The sequence below is a fragment of the Convolutriloba macropyga genome, chromosome 8 (assembly GCF_964194025.1).
Source record: "Convolutriloba macropyga chromosome 8, txConMacr16.3, whole genome shotgun sequence".
Classification (NCBI taxonomy): Eukaryota; Metazoa; Xenacoelomorpha; order Acoela; family Convolutidae; genus Convolutriloba; species Convolutriloba macropyga.
In genome coordinates this window covers 61,078,942-61,099,585 of record NC_134475.1, presented here as the reverse complement: position 1 = coordinate 61,099,585, position 20,644 = coordinate 61,078,942, and the positions used below count along the sequence as shown (strand labels likewise).

Genomic DNA, 20,644 nt, shown 5'->3' with positions numbered 1-20,644 from the left:
CCTCTAAGAAATGTTTTATTGCTGACGCAAGTCGTGGAGGCCTCAATTCTCGAAATTGTGCATTGGTTCCACTTCATATTTTTAGGCACTTGTTGTTCCATCTACATCGGTCGCTAAAGCTTCTAGTTCAGGCAACGATGAGAATCAAGCCTCAAAACTCTATAATGATAGCAAAAAATTGTTTAAAAGTTACAAATTGCAGGCACATCCGTAAATGCTCAAATAAATCCTTATTCAACAAGGCGGCTCGGTAATGTGCGATTGCACATAAGGTTCCCACCGCGCTCATCCACAATTTTGGCATAATTGTCTACCAAATGAGGAACAGATAGAAAAAACACAAAAAATTCAAGTATTTTTCAAAAAACTGGTGTATGAACGAAAAGATAGCCTCCAAAGCAAATAAGTCAGTGGAGTAAAAAATGATGCATTAGATTGATGAGGTATGCCGATATTAAGAAAGCGAGCGAAGACGAACGGCAAAATCAAACAACAACAACAAACATTAATTACATCAAAAAATTTATGTCTGTTTTAAAAAACAAAACTTAATAACAAAGTCAAAAAAGAGTCAGAGAAAACTGAAAATAAACCAAAATAACTTGTAATTCACCAGAAAAAAATAGTTATTCACCAGTTCATAATGAAGCTTGGTAACAATTAGACAAAAAAGAGCAGAAACTTTAAAGTTAGAAAATTCGCTGAATTTTTTTAAAAAAAAAAAACAATTAATTTCAAAGTAATGAAAACCATTAGGAATCAACTAAAAAATCCCATAGGATTAAAATTACCAATGCTTCTATAAACGGAAATTAAGAACTCTTGGTATTTAATTTTTTATGCAGTTACAAAAAGAACAACAAATAGACAACAAACTAAAAATCAATTAAAACTTGCCAGAAAATGCTTTGGAAGCCGTAAAGCCATTCTTTGGCCCCAAAATATGTTCGATTGCACCTTCGAATGTATAAACTGGCCCTCTTTAATGAAAACATGCAACAGTTATACAAAAAAGAAAAAAAAAGCAAGATTGTGTAAAACTTGTTTTTATCGAAAAAAATTTATTTCCAAAGACATGAAAGCCATTAATTACAAAATCAAAAAAATTGAATAGATACGTGTATTCTTCCAAAGGAAGCCCTCGAGACCTGCAAATATCCAAAACATGTCTTAGGTCTATACAAAGAACGTCAAATTTGACAAAAATCAAAAATTAATTTAATTTTTTTGTGAAAAACCCGTGTCGAAGCCAGTAAATTTATCACGAATTCTCTAAAACATTAGATTTTGTGACACCAATCCCTTTGATACCTTCTCCAGACAAAAAATAATGTCATCTTTAACCTTTAATTAACGAGACCAGGTCACAAACGGACAATAAAAGGAACAAAATGGCGAGGTTGAAATATTTTTTTTTTCCATTTTGGAAAACAATTGTTTTCAAAGTCATTAAAGCCATTATCTATCTTCTAATATCAGAACATCGCCTCATCTACTTTTTCAGGAAAAACCAATCAAACCGGGTCATTTTACAGGAAATTAAATACGACTAAAAAGACAAAGTAAAAACGAGAGTTAAATACAAAATTAAAAAATTCAATTAAATTCTTCGAGAAAGTGTTGTCGAAGCGGTAAAGAACCACAATCTATATCTTTAAGGATTTAAATATTATCAGTTGAGCGTTATTTTAAACGCGAAAAGCGTGATATATGAACTGACAATAACGTGAAATTTTGACAAAATTAGTAAACATGAAAAATTGGCAAATACGTAAAATTTAAAAAAAGTTTGTGAAATCTAGTAGTATCAAAGCCAGAACACCATAACTTAAGGCGTAACACCGCAATATAGACTAAATTTGAATTCATCAGAAAGAAGGAGCACTCGTTGATTGCTGACACTAAGTTGCAAGTTGACTAAAGTAAGAGAAAAATGGAGGCAAAATTCAATATGCCATTTTTTTATTTAAAAATCAAATATTTTAAAAGTCAAAACGACCATAAAGTTTCAAGTAATCAACTAGATAAATTAATTTCGAGCTAATTAGGAAGCCAATAGGACCTATCACTAGTCAGCTTTGATTTGAAATGTTCTGTTTTTTATTTAATATAAAAGTGATCGAATTTTTTTTATAAAAAACCGACTGATGACAATCCGAATTATTTTTTGATTGTAACGGTCCAAGATTGGTACAGAACAAGTCCTGCTAATGTTGATTGTCCAGTAGGAATATTTGTTTTTTTGGAATGTCATTGATATAAATTTTTGTTTGTTAAAAAATCAAAAGCAAATGCTGCGTTTTTGATAATCAGCGAATAAAATTAGCAAAAAACGGCAAAGTTTTATTTACAGAGCACTCTCAACGGAAGTTGAAGTGAAATTAGCCCCCTTTTCAGTCAACAAAGATTGTGTTAGTGGTGTTTGGGTATGCACTTCCTGCAAATTTAATCAGAGTGGACTAAAGAAACCTATTTCGTTCTGTTTTTGATGAAAAAGTCTGACTTTTGTGAAATTTTTAGCCAGAATTTGTGACAAAAAAATTCAATGAAAATAGCCGACAATGGATTTCTTCTTAAAAGTAAAATCAACAACATTTTCATGAAAAATTTTATTAAATTTTATCAAAATTGGCGAAACTTTAGTCAAAAATTCCGAAAAAAGTTGAATGAAATCAACGGAATTCACTCTATTTTCTCGAAAGTTTAAACCTCGATATCTCCCTGTCAAAAACGAAAATTGAAAAAATCTTTTTAATTCCATATTATACGCTGGACAAGCTGTCTAATGATACTAGTCTCAACTCTCTACGATGAATATATCGATCGGCCAAAAATGACTGAACAAAAAAAACCCAGTTGACTATATAGTTCCTCCCCCCTCAAGAGGGGTCGGAACAATAAATTTCAATTGAATATCCCTAGAAAACACTCAGCGCGATTCAGTAGAAATTAGTTATTTTGTTGAAAATTTGAAAATTTTTGTTTCTGGTCGTATTTCGAATGTGTGGGCCTAAATTTATATTTCAAAAGTTGGTTCTATAGCATCAGCTTATATCAAAGTGTTTAAATTCTGTAAAATCTATTTAAAAATTCACCAATCTGTGTATATCTGTCCATAGCTGCAACATACGCTTCAACCGCCAAACTTCCAACTTCCAATTTTGGTCTCTCCGGAACTGTCTTCGTGACAACGTCGATGACATTCGACGTTACGTCATTGATTACCACACCCAAACAGGGTTTCTTGTAACTCCCACAGTTGTGCATTTTAGGGTTCGAGTTATCGTAGCAGAATGCGTTAAACATAGTTTCATCAAAATAGACATACTGTGTCAAAGATTCTTTCGCGATTATAGTTTTTTGACTGAAATAACATGATACATATTGTGCTGTTTTTGCATCCCACGGGTCTGCGTTTGTGTTGTCGTAATAAGCACAGGAAATATCTTGTGAGTTTTTACCAGCTATGATTAGAAACGTGTTTCTGAGGAGAACCTCAAGACCGGATATTTCGTTACTCGTCCCATCGGCCGATTTGCAACCTTCAGTTTTTTGTTAACAACCAGTTTTTTAGCCACTAAATGCTTATTTAGAAGAATTTTGAGTTTCGTCAATCTCATAAATCTTACAAGATTGGATTAATTCTGAAAATTCCTCAAATTTTACAGAATTCATTTTTGATTGACTAGGGGATAACAGAACGAGTTTTCTCTTCCCCATGGAGAAAAACTTCATAAGCTTGCGTGGACAAAGTAAAGCTATTTAGTTTTTGATGGATAATATTTTGTGTACGCACTGATAATATGTGAGAATTTATAGCCATTACATTCGTTTTATCCATTATAAATTTATTTAAAAATTCCATTTATGGTTAGACACATTCCACGGAAAAGAAGCATCTATCAGAACGGATTTATCAAAAATTTGGTGTTTCTCAAACCATCAAATAGTGATAATTTTCTATGAAATTTTGTTGAATTGACAATTAAATTGATTATCACAACTACCAAACATGTTAAACCACCAACTTTCTGTAATCTTTCAAGATTTCAATGGGTTGGGAGCGCATTCTGACGACAGCTTAATGAGCAAGAAAAAGAACTTCATAATAAAACACCGCACATCACCCCATATATCCAAGTCGCCCCTCTATTCAACCCCCCCCCCCCTCCCCGTTTTTAGCACATTGAAGCGATTGTTAACAAAAATTGCGACCATCAACAATCTGTTGGTCGTCCCCTGCAAACTTGTAGTTACTTGACATTTGACTCATCCAGGCACTTACTGCCTCTTTCAAAAAACCATCCTTGTCTTTTGAAGTCGATGTTTTCTTTTCACAATAAGAAGCGCTGCTCCATGTGGTTTTTCTAATAGCAACCTCAGAGTTGAAACCAATCGGAATTTTGTGGTTCGTGCAGCCTAAAACCCAAGTAGAATTCTTTTTTCAAACACCTGTTATATAGGGGTGGGTGAAGGGGGAAGCTGGTGAAAGATTGCATTGAAATTTAAGATAAAAGCAAATGAAAAACATTGTAGCAAATGTAGTTAGGTTATATGGAAATTTCTAAATAATGCTTTACAGTTTCAAGCCTAGACGATAAATTCCAAAAAAAGAGGATGAATGTTTTATTTTTTTCTCAAAATTTTGTTTAAAAAACATTTCTATCCGTCTTTCTGTTTCCTGCTGGTTTAAAATTATTGTAAAATGCATTTTTGTATCAGATTTTTGAGTAATTGAACAATTCAGGCAAATTAGAGCTCTCAAAATTGAGCAGGAAAAAGAACGATCGCCTGGGGCGGCGCGGGGGTGACATAAGATTGCATTGAAATTAAAGATAAAAACAGACTGAAACAATTGTAGTAAATTTAGTTAGGTTAAATGGGAAATTTTAACTAATGCTTTACAGTTTTAAGCCTAAATTTAAACAAACTAAACTATATGACCAATAATTTCCAAATAAAAGATGAATGTTTCGTTTATTTGCTCAAAAACTTGCTTAAAAAACATTTCTCTCCGTTTTTCTGTTTTCTGAAAGTTAAAACTATTGCACGACGTTTTTTTCTGTGTCAGAAAGATTTTTGGGAAATTGAACTTTTCATACAATTTAGAGCTCTCAAAAAATAAAAATCAATTCTGAAATTTTATTTAGAAGCGGAAAGTGTACTTTTTTCTAAATTCTTAATTTGGGCAAAAATTTGATCATCTATTCGGAACTAACAAATTAAGTGTTTTCAAAACCATAGAAACCTAAGAAATCCTTTATCGAGAAACGAACATTAAATCAACCAAATTCCTTATTGAAAAAAGACAGGGAATTATTTTTTTATAATCTATATTTGTTTTCCTTATAATATCAGAGCAAACAGTTCGCACTAATATTTTTTAAAAGACGATATTCAGATGAAATAAATAATTAAAGAATTTATGGAATATCAGGTTGAAAATTTTAATACATGTTCTCAGTTTTAATACATATTTTTATATTTTACTTAGCTGTATTTCGAAATTGCTTTTCCAACTGATCTTTTCTAGTCTTTGGGCGTTTTTGTAAACTGCAAACCCAAAACCTCTTCAAAGATTGCAAAACTATTCCAGTAAAAAAATTTTTTTTGAAAAAAGAAGATTTTTTTTCAATTCTCATAAAAAATTATTAAATTTTCCTATTTTTTTCAAAATAATTTAAAAAAGAAAAGACCAAAATTTTAAGTTAAAAATTAGTCACTTTTCCTAAAAACTTTTAAATAAAAGAGTTTTTGAAAAATTTTCAACGTTCGTTTACATTTAAATAAAAACAGAAGCAGAAATGCGAATCAGACAAAAAATTTTGAAATAGTTCCAAAAGTAAATTTCTGATTTTAATGTAACTTTTACCATCACCAAAACAGATGCCTCATGAAGTTCAAACCCAGTTGTTTAGATTGACTCAACAATCAAAAGACATATAAAAGTTAACAAATGTGGTATAAATATCAGATGCCAAAAAGAAAATTTTAAATTTCTTATTTTTTGGAGTCGAGATTTGCTTTTTATTTGTGTGGGTGTGAATGCGTGTGCGTGTGCGGCCCGTGTGGTTTCATGTATGGTTTTTAACATTTTCAATTTGATTGATATAAGTCAGACAGAAAGAAAGAGAGAAAAGAGATTTAGCGTGAGCGAAATTTTTTCTTCCAATGTTGGACACAAATAGAAGCAGTGAATGAAAATCAGAACAAATCTAAAGAAAATTTGGAAAACTTAGGTGAAATTTGCAACAAACTGCTGATTTAATTATGTTCAATGCCACGCTTGCTTGTTTTTAAATCTAGCTGATAACGAGTGTTTGTGATATTTTGAAAAATAATTGTCCCCTTATGCTCATGAAACATCATAAGTCACGAAAAAAAATCCAAAACTCTTACAATTTTTCTTTGAAATTTCACAGTCATTTTTATGATTATCGTTACAATTGCCTAAGAAAAACTCCAGACGTATTTTTTTCATAAGAATCAGTCAAGCCATATACAAAATGACGACGAGTTTTGAGCATTGATTAGAAGTCCGAAAACTTTTTAAAAATTTTTTCTTATTGGTTGCTTTATATTTTTGTTTGTGAGCGTGTGCTTCCGTGGGCGCATTTATATGTTTGAGAGAAAGAGAAGAAGAAACGTTTCGTTAATGTGAGAGAAAGGGTGCATTCAATTGTTAGACACAAATAGAGGCAGAGTGCAAAAACTGTCAAAGACTACTAAATATTTGCTACAAATTGCGGCTTCAAATGTGTTCAGTATCCAAACTTTGTTTTTTAGTTTCACTGATAACACTTCTGCTGATATTGAAATTGTAATTGTCCCGATGCGTTGATGATATATAACAACGGCAAAAAAACTCTTAAAACTTCAAAAAGTTACGTTTCAAACCTAAGTGTCAAAATTAAAGTTTTGTTTAAAACTGCCTAAAGAAGTCTACAGCAAGTTCTTTTTATGAAAAAACAAAGAAGACCTAAATGAACAACAACGAACCCTGAGAATTAACCTGTTGACAAAAACAAAACATCCAAAATGTTGCTTTTTTTGCTTTGGGCTTTGTTTTCGTAATTTGGTACTTATTTGTGTAAAGTGTGTGCCGTGGGTGTAATTGTGTGATTTTTCTGTCTTTTTCAGATTGTATTGCACTTAACTTTCTAGAGTTTGTTCTTTAGAAAAAAAGATGGCACTTTTTTATTCAATCAGTACGAGTAATTTTCTTCAATGCATATAAGTTGCTTTAGGATGCTCCCATCGGTTTCTCTCTCTGGCAGAATTGAATTTTTTTTTTCAACCTCGAGAGGTATGTTGGAACATTTTATGTTACGCACAAGTTAGCGCGAGCCATCTTGTTCATCTTATACAAGTTGTTAAACGCACTCTGTGTACTGGAAAGAAAAAATGATATATATATTTATATATATATATATATATATATATATATATATATATTCACGCACTTTTATTAATAATGCATTAACCAACTGACACAGAGTAACGAACTGGTAGACTAATCTATAAGTTTTAAAAAAAGAAAAATAAGAGACTAAACGTCGAAAGAATTGCTCGCGAACAACTAGTGGGAGCTCTAATCAATTGCAGCCTGCCTCAGCCGGGGGAGCCTAAATGGCACTAAGATGTTCAATAGTGGGCTTCACCCATTAGTGGTAACATTTACCATTATTAAGATGTAAAGTGAAAAATAGCACCAGTTTCAGCGCACATTTCATTTGATTTTTAGTGTTAAATTACCGCCAAATAAGTTCAGCTCGCTTGAAACTGTGATTGAGGAAGAATTTTAGATCACCCGAAATTCAAAACGTCAAGGGCGTAATAGTCACTCGAAAAGTCAAAACGTTCAACCGAAAGTTTTGCATAAAAAAGAAACACACGTTTACAATAATTGCTTCTCTACGAGAGAAATTAATCAAAAGCATTTCAAGATTTCAAGATCTAAGCTGTGTTCTAGAGTTCTACAGAAATGGACTTCTGCTGAATGGGTTCTTTAATTTTGCTGATTGATTTTGTTAATTTAGAAAAAATGAATATAGCGAGCTGTTTTTTGTCCCAAGAACCTTACCTCAAGATAATTTTTTATGCTCAAAATTCAGGCATTCAGAACTTTTTCATTTTTCAAAAGCAAAAATCTTGTAGGACGCAAAAATTGCGAGCATAGATTCCTCTAAAACAATACAGTTGGCTGAGTATTTTGTATACTCATCAAATTTATAGTTGTATTCCCTCTTAATAAAAAAATGATCATATAAAAAAAGGTTTATTTCTTTAAAAGCAATTCATATTTTCCTTTTCAAAAAATAAGGGGTCAAAAATCTGTTGAACAAATCACTCACTCCCATTACTGTCCGTAGCTATGTAGTTATGAACAGATATAAGAATTGACTCGAATTTTATACACAAGTTCCGTTTTCTAATCTTAATAGATGAGCGAAATTGTTTCAAAACATATTTTGCTTATGCATTGTTAATTGCGGTCATTGCGAATTTTGTACAAAATGGGAAACAGAAACAGTTGCATCAAAAGAGAATACGATTGATCTGGGGATTATGGCGATTAAAAGACACGCAGCGTGGATTTTTATCAGAAGTTGCCAGAAGTTGAACAAAATGACAGATATTATATTAATAGAGTGTTACGGAGATTAGATAAGATTTGAATTTTCAAATGTTGTACAAATTACACAAAACCTTTAACAAAAAATTTAACAAATTCCTGGCCAATTTTTAAAAAAAGTTTTACTCGTACGTATTTTCAAATTGGATTTAAAACTCTTTGAAAAAAGTTTTTTAAAAAAATTGGCAAATTAACAATTACATTCTAAAACATTTTCGAATCAGTTTTCAGCTTCAAATATATTAGCAAATTCTATGCAAAAATTTGTGATTAATTTACAGTTTTTTGCAATCATTATCCATTATAAAACAAACATTTATGAACTCGATACAAAAATTTTTGCAAAAAATAAATTATTTTAAAATTAGAGTTAGCACATAAAGCGCTTGAAAAATAATCAAATGGGCCAGAACCTGTCGAGTGATGTCTCCTAATTTTAATTGTGATGCTGTATATGGTAATGATGTGCTAAGTGGGTTGCATGACAATATATCCAATTCCATTTTACCCAATGCCATTCTACCCAATGGCGTTCTATCCAATTCCATTTTCTCCCATGCCATTCTAGCAAATACCATTTTACCCAAAGCCATTTTACCCAAAACAATTTCACCCAATGCCATTCTACCCAATGCCATTCTACCTAATGCCATTCTGACAAATGCCATCTTACCCAATGCCATTCTACCCATTGCCATTTCAACCAATGCCGATCTACCCAATGCCACAAATGCCAAGCTACTCATTGCCTTTCTACCAAATGCCAGTTTAGCCAAGGTCAATCTACACAATGCCTTTTTACCCAATGCAACTTTACCCAATGCCATTTTACCCAATGCCAATTCACCCAATGCCATTCTACCCAATGCCCTTTTAACCAATGCCATTCTACCAAATGCATGTTATCCAGTGCCATGTTACACAATGTCATCCTACAAAACGCCAGTTTACTCAAAGCCAATCTACCACATTACATTTTACCTCAATGCCAGTTTACTCAATGCCAATCTACCCAAAGTCATATTACCCAATGACATTTTATCAAATGCCATTTCACCCACTGCCATTCTACCCAATGCCAATCTACCCAATGCTAATTTACCCAAGGCCATTTTACCATATGCCATTTTACCCATGCTATTCTACCCAATGCCATTCTAGCCAATGCCATTTCACCCAATGTCATTTTACCAAATGCCATTTTACCCACTGCCATTCTACCCAATCCCATATTACCCAATGCCATGTTACCCGATTCCATTCTACAAAATGCCAGTTAACCTAATGCCAATCTGACTAATGCCATTTTACCTATAGCCATTTTAACAAATGCCATTTTACCCAATGCCATTTTACCACATGCCATTCTATACAACGCCATTTTACCCATGTTACTCTGCCAAATGCCATTTTTAACTTTTTACCTAACGCCATGTTACCAATTGTCATTGTACCCAGTACCATTCTACCAAATGCCAGTTTAACCAATGCCAACCTACCTAATGCCATTTTACCCAAGGCCTTTCATTCAAATGCCATTTTAATCAATGCCATTAACGAAATGCCATTCTACACAACGTCAATTTACTCAAAGCCATTATACCCAATGTTATTCTACCCAAAGCCAATCTAATTAAAACCATTCTACCCAATGCCTTTTGTCAAACGCCAATTTATCCATTGACACTCTACCCAGTGCCATTCTGCCAAATGCCATGTTACCCATCGCCATATTACCCAATGTCATCCTATCAAATGTCAGTTGACCCAATGCCATTCTACCCAATTCCATTTTACCTAATGCCATCTCACCCATTGCCATTTTAACAAAGGCCACTCTACACAACACCATTTTACTCAAAACCATTTCACCCAATTTACCCAAAACCAATTAATCCATTGTCATTCTACCCAATGCCACTCTATCCGATGCCATTTTAATGTAATGCCACTCTACCCATTGCTATTTCACCCAATGCCTTTCTACCCAATGCCTTTTTACCCAATGCCATTCTATCAAATGCCATTTACCCAATGCCAATTTACCCTTTGCTATTTTACCCAATGCCATTTTACCCAATGTCATTCTACCCAATGCCATTCTACCAAATGCTTTTTTACCCAATGCCATTCTATCCATTGCCAAATTACCCAATGCACTTCTACCCATTGCCATTTTACACAATGCCAAACTACCCAATGCCACTCTCCAGAGCCGTTCTACACAACGCCATTTTACTCAGAGCCATTTTACCTATTGTCATTCTACCCAATGCCATACTGCACAAGGCCATTTTAGCCAATGCCATTCTTCCCAATGCAATTTTACCCAATGTATTTCTACCCAATGCCTTTTTACCCAATGCCATTCTATCCAATGCCAATTTACCCAATGCCAATCTACCGAATGCTATTTTACCCAATGCATTTTTATCCAATGTCATTCTACCCAATTCCATTAAACCCAATGCCATTCTACCCAATGCTTTTTTACCCAATGCCATTCTATCCAATGCCAAATTACCCAATGCCATTCTACTCAATGCATTTTTTACGCAATGCCAATCTAACCAAAGCCACTATCCAGAGCCATTCTACCCAATGCCGCTTTACTCAATGCTATATCATTCTATCCAAAGCCATTCTACCCAATTCTAGTTTCCCCAAAGTGGTTATACACAATGCACTTTGATGTTTTCTTTCAATAATCCGACTACAAATTAGCAGTAGCTGTTCCCGTGCGTTTCATAACATACTTAAGCAGATAAATTAATCCCATGTTCGGTTGTGACAGTTTCATATCAAGTCCCACGGGCCATTAAGTTTGTTAAAACATACGTGTAGCAGCGACTGCTAATTTGTAGTCGGGTTATTGAGCGAAAACCTCAAAATCAATTGTTTATATATGATACTAGTTAAAATGGCATTAGGCGTGATGGCATTGGGTATAATAGATCTGGTTGAAATGGCAGGCTGGAAGAATGGCATTGGGTATAATGGTATTGGGTAAAATGGAATTGGATAAATTGCCCTGACACCGTTAAATGATGTCTCTTAACTTACCTTCACCAGTGTACATAGTTTTGACTTTGCTACTTGCTTCCTGTATCAGGGCACCAGTGTTATCCAGCGGCTTTCTCCCTCTGATGTGCTTGCTAATTTCCCAGTTCACTTCCATCGTTACGTCATCTGCGTCTTCTTTGATATGACGTCACCGGCAGTGATTGTGATATAAGCTATTGAGAGCTCGTGGATTTTCATGTTGGCCATACTATGAGTATCCTGTAGCCAAAATTTTTCGGAAAATTCTATTTTTGAATATTAAGTATCATTCAACTCTGTTCTATTACAAATCAAAATTTTATATCCCCTGCGAAACAAAATTTCCTCTTTAAATAACTTATCTTCTTTGTCTTGAATTAATTTATGTGTTTGATTCTATATTTTAAAAAAAACATAGCAAAATAGTAATTAGTTTCTCTCAAAAAGGCACTTGGGAACGGATCCAATTAAGAGATAAAAGTGTATTCTTTTCTGTTTCAATTTAACTGTATATAGTTCGCTATAAATAACTCTTTGTGTGTTCGAAGCATAAAATGAATAAGTTAATATTATCATTATGAATGTAAAACTTTTTCTCTGCCGCAAAAAAGAGAGAGCAAGGATTTTTAAAAAGTTAACATGATAGTGGGAAAACTGGTTAGGTTATGAGTATTATTAAATCAATCAATTTCGACCAAAAAGATTACATTATCAAAACTAAGCAGACAGAAATCGCAACCTGCACCAAATAAACTAAAGTTTTTGGATTGAAATTCCATTGAACAAGAAGGAGTTGTAATTCTCATAAAAAGATATGTTGCGCACCATTGTTGAAGTAAGGAAATTAATAAATGACTTTTCACCTTTCTGATTTATTTATGATAAAATTTTTAAATTTGAAAAGAACACGCTAGCAAAATTAGATGAAGTCGATTTGAATTAGTTGTCACGTTTTTTCTCTGGGAAATCTGTGAACTCTAAACCAATAAGTTAATAGCATTGAAGTGGATTTTTGGGTGGAAACCAAATATTAAAAAATATCTGAAATATTAAAAAGACTGTCAACCCTGTAAAAATTTAAAGATAATTCAACAAAACAGTTGAAACTTACTCGAATACACAAAAAAACGCAAAGAAAGTCTAATTAGTTGATCCTATTCGCATAATTTGTTTGAAAGATGGGTAACAATTGACTGTTGGACTTGACAAAAAAATTACAAATGGATTGAAGACAGTGCTCCAAAGAAAATACTTCTTTTCAATGTTATCACAAATACAACAAATTTAGTAATCTTAGAGTGAAAATTTAACCTCTGTAAACCATTGAAGTTTTGTTTCAAACCAACCGTTGTGCTCAGTTTTTGATTGTTGAATTCTGAAAACAAACCAAACCATGTATATATATATATATATATATATATATATATATATATATACATATAAATGTATAATTATATATATATATATATATATATGTATATATATATATATATATATATATATATATATATATATATATATAAATAGATATTACATATATACAAATATATATATATATATATATATATATATATATATATAAAAATATATTTATATATATATATATATATATATATATAAACAACGTCCGACAAATTACTTTCAAACCACAGGCAGAAAAATTTAATTCAGAGGGGGCGTTCGCCTAAAATTTTTATGGGTGCAAAAAATGACTGCACCGCCACTGTAATAGATTGACTCATTAACCACTCGGTTACTTGTGCATTTTAGTCGCTATCCTTAAATAGCTTTTTCAGACGTAGACTTAATTTCTGAAGAAGAGCAATTTAGGTCACACGAAAATCATGAAACCAAGCATCACCTTAGAGGTTAAATCAAAACTATGTTTCACAAGAAAAAAAAATTCTAAGAAGGACACACACGCTTGCAATAACTGCTTCTAATTTTGTTTGACAAAAACTCATAAACTATGATTTTACTTTCACTGGCAGTTTTTTTACAAAAAATTTGTTCAGTTATGTCAGAATTGAGGTTAAATTTTTAAAAGAAATTTTTTAATTCAATAATTCTATGAGAGGAAAACTTCCACGAACTTGGCGTAATTTTAATTTTATCAGGACTAGAAATCTTTCATTCCAAATGAAAAAACCAAACACAAATAAAACAATATCTGATTCAACGTTTTTGATGCGTCCTTCTCAGTTAACACAGTCAGAATATTGTCTCTTAGTACTAATTAGAGACGACAAATAATGCTTAAAAAATAGATATTTAAGCCATTTATAGCTACCGTATGCCAACAATTTTGATTGAGTAACTTATTGAAGTCGAATAGTCTTGCTTAACCCTAAAAACATAAATTTTAAAAGCTCTCAATCAGCACGGTCAAAACAAACCCTAATTTTTATCAGCTTGTCCTCAATGATGAGCTTAACATGAAACCCTTAATTTGACTCAATAAATTGGAAAACAGGACTCCCAAAATTGGGTTTTTGACAGAAGAAAATCATGAGAAGCCAAAAACAAGTTATCTTTCTAATCGCTCTAATCAATTTTCATTGTTTGAAATTAAAGCATCGTCAAAAAATTTAAAAGTATGCTGCTCTAAATTCATGGGAGAAAATGAATTTTCAGCTGTGAAAATTTAAATAAGCAAAACGTATTTGAAACGACAAATTATACACAGACATAGGAAAACAGGCCTTATTGTTAGGGGGTCACAAAGGACTTCTTCTAAGCTTTTAAGGATGTTGACAGGAACCCAAAACTTCTGAACGAAGCGGTTGAGGATCGATCGATTTATTGTTCTCACTGAATGAAATTATAGAAGGAGCTGGAAAAAGGCAAAGTTTCGAGTTTTAAGTGGTTACGTGACTCTGCAGAAATCGCTCCGAACTTCTGACAGAATATTTCCACCGGCTTCACGGTTCTCGATACACGCCATAAATTCTCAGTAGCCTCAAGCAGAGTCGCGTAACATATACTGAAAAAATATGACTTAGCATTGCCCATTTTGTCCACAAAAGCCCCGAAAGCACCCAAATTCATAAAAGGGTGCGTAATGTTGTATTGAAATGACTCATTTTGCCGTGTTGAGTTGTTCTGGTTTAAAGACAATCAGTGCCTGAAGATGAACTTTCTTCACTTTCTGAACTTTTTGACCCTTCTGAATTTTCTGAATTTTCATCGCAACTAACCCCACTATCACTACAGGACTCTATCGTGTACGTTTTGCAAAACTTTTTGTAAAACGCGTCGTCAAAAAACACTCTTTTAGTCACATCAGAATTTTTCAAAACTGCGCTCCACTTAAACTGACATACAAGGTAAACAGCAGCTTTGTTTGTTTCTGAGTTTCCAGAATCGTCTAGAAAGCTGCAGTCGATTTCTGCGATGCCTTTAGCTGTCGATAGCAAAAATGTATCTTTTTGTAGTTTTTTCAGCATTTCGTTATCGTTATCTAAACAGCCGGTTGTGATGATAGCTTTGTCTTGACCAGAGTACTTGTATGGCGCAACCGTACTCAACCATTGCCCAGTTGCAGCTTCGATTAATTCGTCTTTTGTCAGTTTTTCACTGTCGCAATAGTTGATTGATGACGTCACAGTATCTGATTCGATTGTTACGACAGATTGTTTTGCATTTTTACATTCCGCAGTTTTGAAAGCTAGGAAAACGTTACTAACTCCAGATTTTTTTGTACAAACACGTCAAATCATATTTCAACTGATTAAGCTTTTTACAAGCTGTCTTTGATCAGTTATTTTTAATTCCGAGCAAATCTAACCAAATTAGCGAGCATAATCCGTTTCAGAACCAATGTTTTCTTAATACATGGGAGAGAGAATTTTTCGAATCTGATTTCTGCGCCATTTTATGCCATTTTTACATCAACGGGATAATGAGATTAATCCTTTTTTTATCCCAATTGGTTTCAAATTATTAAATCTTCTATCAGAAGTAATGAGAAAGTTCTGAGATTCTGTCATCGTTGTATTCTTGGCAGAAAAATTGAAGGTCTTTAATACAGTTCCTTGATATCACGTACAATTGTCACCTGTGTATAATACCTTTTAAATTTACAACCGGTACATATTTTGCTAAAATTTAACAAAATTCATATCCTTGAAGATTTTTTGTTCTCTATTTTTTGCTAAGAATGAATGCATTATTTGACAATTATGGAAGGTTTGTGGTCTCCTAATTTCCCACAATTTTAAATTTCTCTATCGACACAAATAACCTATTGTTCCAATCATTTAAATTTTGTTTGACGGTAGAAGTTTTAAGCTAGTTTTGAGCTTTTTGCCAAAGTTGACTGATCCGCATTATTTTTTTGCATAAAAGTACAAAAAATGCATTATCAAAAAGTTGAAAAAAACTATCCTTCAAAAGACTTTCAAATAATGTGTATTGTGAAAATAATTCCCTGAAACTGAGATCAGTTCTCTTAGAGTAAAGCGTGCGCAAAAATCCTGCAATGGTAGACTTAGACAATAATATTTGTTTATTTCGAATTCTTAGATCATCTCTCTTTGTCTCTATTGAGCTTCAAAACACAAGTGTCATTGGTATCCACAGAGATTTGCACAGGATAAGTTACAGCCTATCAAAGGACTATTTAAATCACGGAGTTAGAGGAAAAACATAAGAGAGGCAATCAAATAAAAACAAAGAGTATAATATTGTAACTCAGATGCTAGATTTGTAAAAGTGTTTAAATATTTCAACCACTGATGAAATATTGATGTCTTAAAAATTCCTTTAAGCTTCAACATCAAAAACATTTGACTCTATGATGTACTCTATGATGTCTAAATGTTCTGAGAAAACATACAGAATCAGAGTGATATGATAAAGCTGTCGTTAAAAACTTGAAAGCGATTAGACTGAAAACTCTTTTGGCAATATCAAACATTTGCAACAAAAAATTTCTTGGATTCAGATATGATCGTCTTATTTCTATGGCATAATTGTCTTAAATTGTCATTTGTTTTTGTAATTTGGTACTTAGGCTGTCTCTTTCTTCCTGCTCCACTCCTTGAGATAATAATTGGTCTAATACGAAAGTTAAGTTGTGCTAGACAAGCTAACCAAGAGTAACTGGCACATAGTTTAGGTAACAGGTATCTATAATGGGCTAAACAGGTTTGTCCCCTCTCATTTTGACTTCATTTTTTGACAAAAAATCAAATCGCCCCAAGCTATTCCGCTATTCAACCCTTTTATCTCTCTATTCAATAGATCAAGTGATAAATAAATTAGCCGAGAGAAGTCACGCCGAAGATTAGAAACATAACCGATCAACGTCGGGCGAATTGTTTTCAAACAACCGGCAAGCGGTTTAGTGAATCTAGCTTTAGCTTAATTGAAGGGTTGTATGGTGAGCACAGAACGGGTGCAAAAGTGCATTGGGGGACTGATGTGGGGGCGGTGGGGTGTGGGATCAATTTCTAAGGACCGTCCTTCACACCATAAGTATAAGTCTGCAAATCAGTTTCTGTGAACCTTATACTTGGAGACTAGTAAGCTGAAAGGCTCTAAGAGAACTTAATGCCCGATGGGCGCTTTACAATTATCCCGTTATTGAGATCGAAAAGTCAAATGGGTAAGACAAAAAAACCGGTCACGCAAAAAATCGCTTTGAAAAAAGACCAACGGGACTAATATAATTGCTACAAATTTCGTTTGAGAGCCATAAAAAATTCTTCTGACGAATTCGAAAAAAAAAACAGGAGTGACGCACAACAAAACTAACTGTTTGGAATAATGATGCTCCAAATAATTAAGGAGTTACAATAAAATAGTATATTTATAACTGCGGGCTAAAATTTTTTTGTAAAGTACGCAAGAACGTGGTTGAAACCAAAACTGGTCTTCATTTCCCTTAAGAAATGTGCAGTTGCCAATTCGTTTGCTCAGTTTCAGACAACTTCAGTTAACAAAAAAATTTGAGATTCATCTAACAAATGTTGCTGAATTTCACTTCAAAACCAATCAATCAATTGGCAAGTAATTTTGAGCTAAATTTTGTTAAAAGCAATTGAACTGAAGCTGTTCCGCTAAATTTTTTTGAAAAACGTCACATCTTTTCTGAATTGCAGAAGAACCAGAAACTCACAGAGCCACGAAACAGAAAATTTTGAACTCGTTATCACTCAGAGAGATGAAAAGATTTCGAAGACTGAATGCTAATGTAGCTTAACTGATTTCCTTGGACTTTATTACCCAATTTGTGTAATTTTGTTAGGCTCTAAGTGGTCTGTCTAGATCTTTTTTAAACCTGTCTGGCAAACAAATAACTTCATTGAACAGTATCACAAGACACATAGTTCTGTTTTTACTTTATCTAATGTTTACTTAAGCATTATTTAAGCCCGCAAGCGTCGACAAATAAGCTGAAAAACGTGAAGGCGTTTGAAAATTTAACATTTCGATGTTGACTCCAGAAATCGAATACTTATTCGGGTGGGGGCTTTGTATTGCATATTGTCATTATAATAAATAATAGAACTCTTTGGCTCTGGTCAAGTAAATGTTCCTAAAATTTGCAAACGAAACGTGAAAAATTCAAAAATGTGAAAAAAAACGAAAATTTCAGCCCTTTTTTCTGGAAAAAATCGAAAAAATTGTTTCAACAAAAAGTTTAATATTTGTTAATATTTAAGTGGCAGAACTTTTTTATCTCTACGCAAAGGATATCAATGAGTAAAATTGACAGGAACATTTTTTAAAATTCATTTGATTATAATTTAATCTTTTGATTATAAATTAACTATTGTTCAATAGGATATCCACAAACTGTTGACCTTGAGCACATCGCTGGAAAGACATAGGTTTTCGATGAATAACTGAATGAAGATGAGTAAAACTTTATTAGAGGTTTTAAGGGACACTGATTAATTACCGAACCTTTTCGATCTAATATTCTATGAGCCTTCTTCGAACGTAATTTTTCTTACTCACCTATGTGAGATCATTTTAATAACAAGTTTTTGCTGCTCAGTTTTTAAAATACCCATTTCTGTATAATTTTTTAACCCTTTTAAGTCGTGATAATTTGAGTAAATTAAATATTTTCACAAAACTTTCAACTCCAGTCTCATCTAGAAGAAAAAAGTCTCTCCAACAGTAGATTCAGTTTTTCAAGTGCTTTCCATGGATACTACTTCGTGTCTCTCCGCAAAACATCAATCTGTCAAAATTTTCTTTAAAAAACAAAAAAAAAGTAGCAAAGATTTTGACCACCAGACAAATTTGGAGGTTGGAATAATAAATTGGATAATATTCTCAAATGCAGTCAATTCAAAGCAGAAAATGTTTGGTGTTACTTTTTATTCTTCCAAACGAAAAACGGATGAACTTCGATTAGAGCTTTTGGAACTTTGAAAAGTTTCACTTTTCAATTTGGAGTTTTTGGAGTCAGTGCTGCTTGCAAAACAAAGTACTTTTAAAGTGGCTGTGAACTAAGAGAGTCGCAATTTTTTCAGTTCTGTACTCTTATCTATCGATTTGATATCCGTTGTTCTTATCTTTTCCCCCGCTTACGTTTTCCTACCCATTAAAAAAAATTATTTGGTAGGTTGCGAACACTTTCTTCTGAAGCACAGTCAATGCCAATCTCCCCCCTCCCCCCCCCCCCCATTATATCTTTGGGTACCGACCAAATGATGAAAAACCTAGAAACTGAAAACGGGTTTTAGATAGTGATACAGGTATTGTGATATTTAAAAAGTAATGCCTGGAATTAGTAATTCCCTTGAACTTTTGTAGCGGCGGTGTTCGTTTTGACCGTTGGCTTTGTTCTTTCTGGTATTTTGGTCGATAAATTATCGCTAACGTCTTTCCCCACATCAACGGGCACTCCACCTTCATTGTTTGAAGGAATACATTGAACTGTAGCGCCATCGCATAACTAGTTTTGAATCTGTTTCCTATTTTGGTGTCCAAAAAATTTTTTAAAAAATCTGATCTATTCTGCTTCGCCCCCCCCCCCCCCCCCAGTGTTTTTTATGACCCCCAGTTTCAAATTATATGTTGTTATATAGCACGTTACTATGTGAGAAAATAGCACGTGCGCCTGGGGGTCATAAAAGATTTATGCTCACTAAGTTGGGGGGGGGGGGGGGGGGGACAGAATAGATCCAAAAATAGCAGCTTTTTGCTTCCCTTCAAATTGACCTGTTTATCTTATCAGAATAACCTTATCAGAATCACCATTGCTGGAGTCCTCTTACACTTACAACCCTACATCATACAAAGAAAACGCTTGAAATGTCAAAAAAAAGATTACTAGGTATGTGGGCGTTTTTAGGAAACAGCTTCCTTCATTTTCATCGCTGCGCTATTATCACAGTGAGCGTTGAACATTGTATCATCGAAAAATACGTCTTTTGTTACAGAATTATCAGTCAGCTCTGCCGTTAGCGAGAAAAAGCACACAATCTGTTGTGCCAACTTATTCGCCCCTGAGCTCGGGTCCAAATTGGTGTTATCTTTGTACATACAAACCACCTCTTTCGAATTGAGACCCACAGCTGCTAAGAACGTATTCGTTTGCAAATCCTTCAACTTGACTTGGACATTGCTGATTTTTTGGAACTGTTTCTTTTTCCCCGCCGTGAACAAAATTTTTGTTATCAGAACTGTTCGTGAACAAACTAATGCTCGTTTTTGCACCAATTATTATTTGCGTGGCCTAATAAAAACTTGGATTAGCCAATAAAATTATGAATAAATTTGTAAATTTCAATGGTTGATGGTTCCCAACATTTTAATCCCAGTAATATAATACATTGACATCGGTACTATATTTTAAAAAAATGTAGTATAGTTTATTTTCATTTGTTGATTTATCTCACTAATAAATCCATAAATAGTGGGATTAATAAATGATTGAAAAGATTAACTTCAATAATATATTAATACCATTATAAAATTTTGAAAATGTCAATTATAGATGGTCCA

At 33.2% G+C, this 20,644-nt stretch overlaps 3 protein-coding genes across 5 annotated transcripts in view; 1 reads left to right on the top strand and 2 right to left on the bottom strand.

Annotated features, from left to right (window-relative positions):
- The window catches only part of LOC142344240 (uncharacterized), a 26,399-nt gene extending 10,869 nt beyond the window's left edge, over nucleotides 1-15,530 (bottom strand). Inside the window, exons 1-4 of one of the 3 annotated variants that reach the window (XM_075395795.1) lie at nucleotides 14,802-15,530; nucleotides 11,699-11,833; nucleotides 4,216-4,419; nucleotides 3,096-3,542 (exon numbers count right to left, since the gene is read on the bottom strand). In XM_075395795.1, coding sequence (XP_075251910.1) covers nucleotides 3,096-3,542; nucleotides 4,216-4,419; nucleotides 11,699-11,833; nucleotides 14,802-15,123 — 1,108 coding nt within the window. In that variant the 5' untranslated portion in view covers nucleotides 15,124-15,530. Of the gene's footprint in view, nucleotides 1-3,095; nucleotides 3,543-4,215; nucleotides 4,420-11,698; nucleotides 11,918-14,801 lie in introns of all 3 variants that reach the window. The other 2 variants (XM_075395796.1, XM_075395797.1) reach the window with 2 other exon arrangements.
- Nucleotides 1-20,644, bottom strand: part of LOC142344898 (inositol monophosphatase 1-like) — a 599,876-nt gene that overhangs the window by 392,874 nt on the left and 186,358 nt on the right. The window lies entirely within an intron of this gene.
- Nucleotides 1-20,644, top strand: part of LOC142345127 (uncharacterized) — an 81,349-nt gene that overhangs the window by 22,130 nt on the left and 38,575 nt on the right. The gene's annotated exons all lie outside the window — the stretch shown is intronic.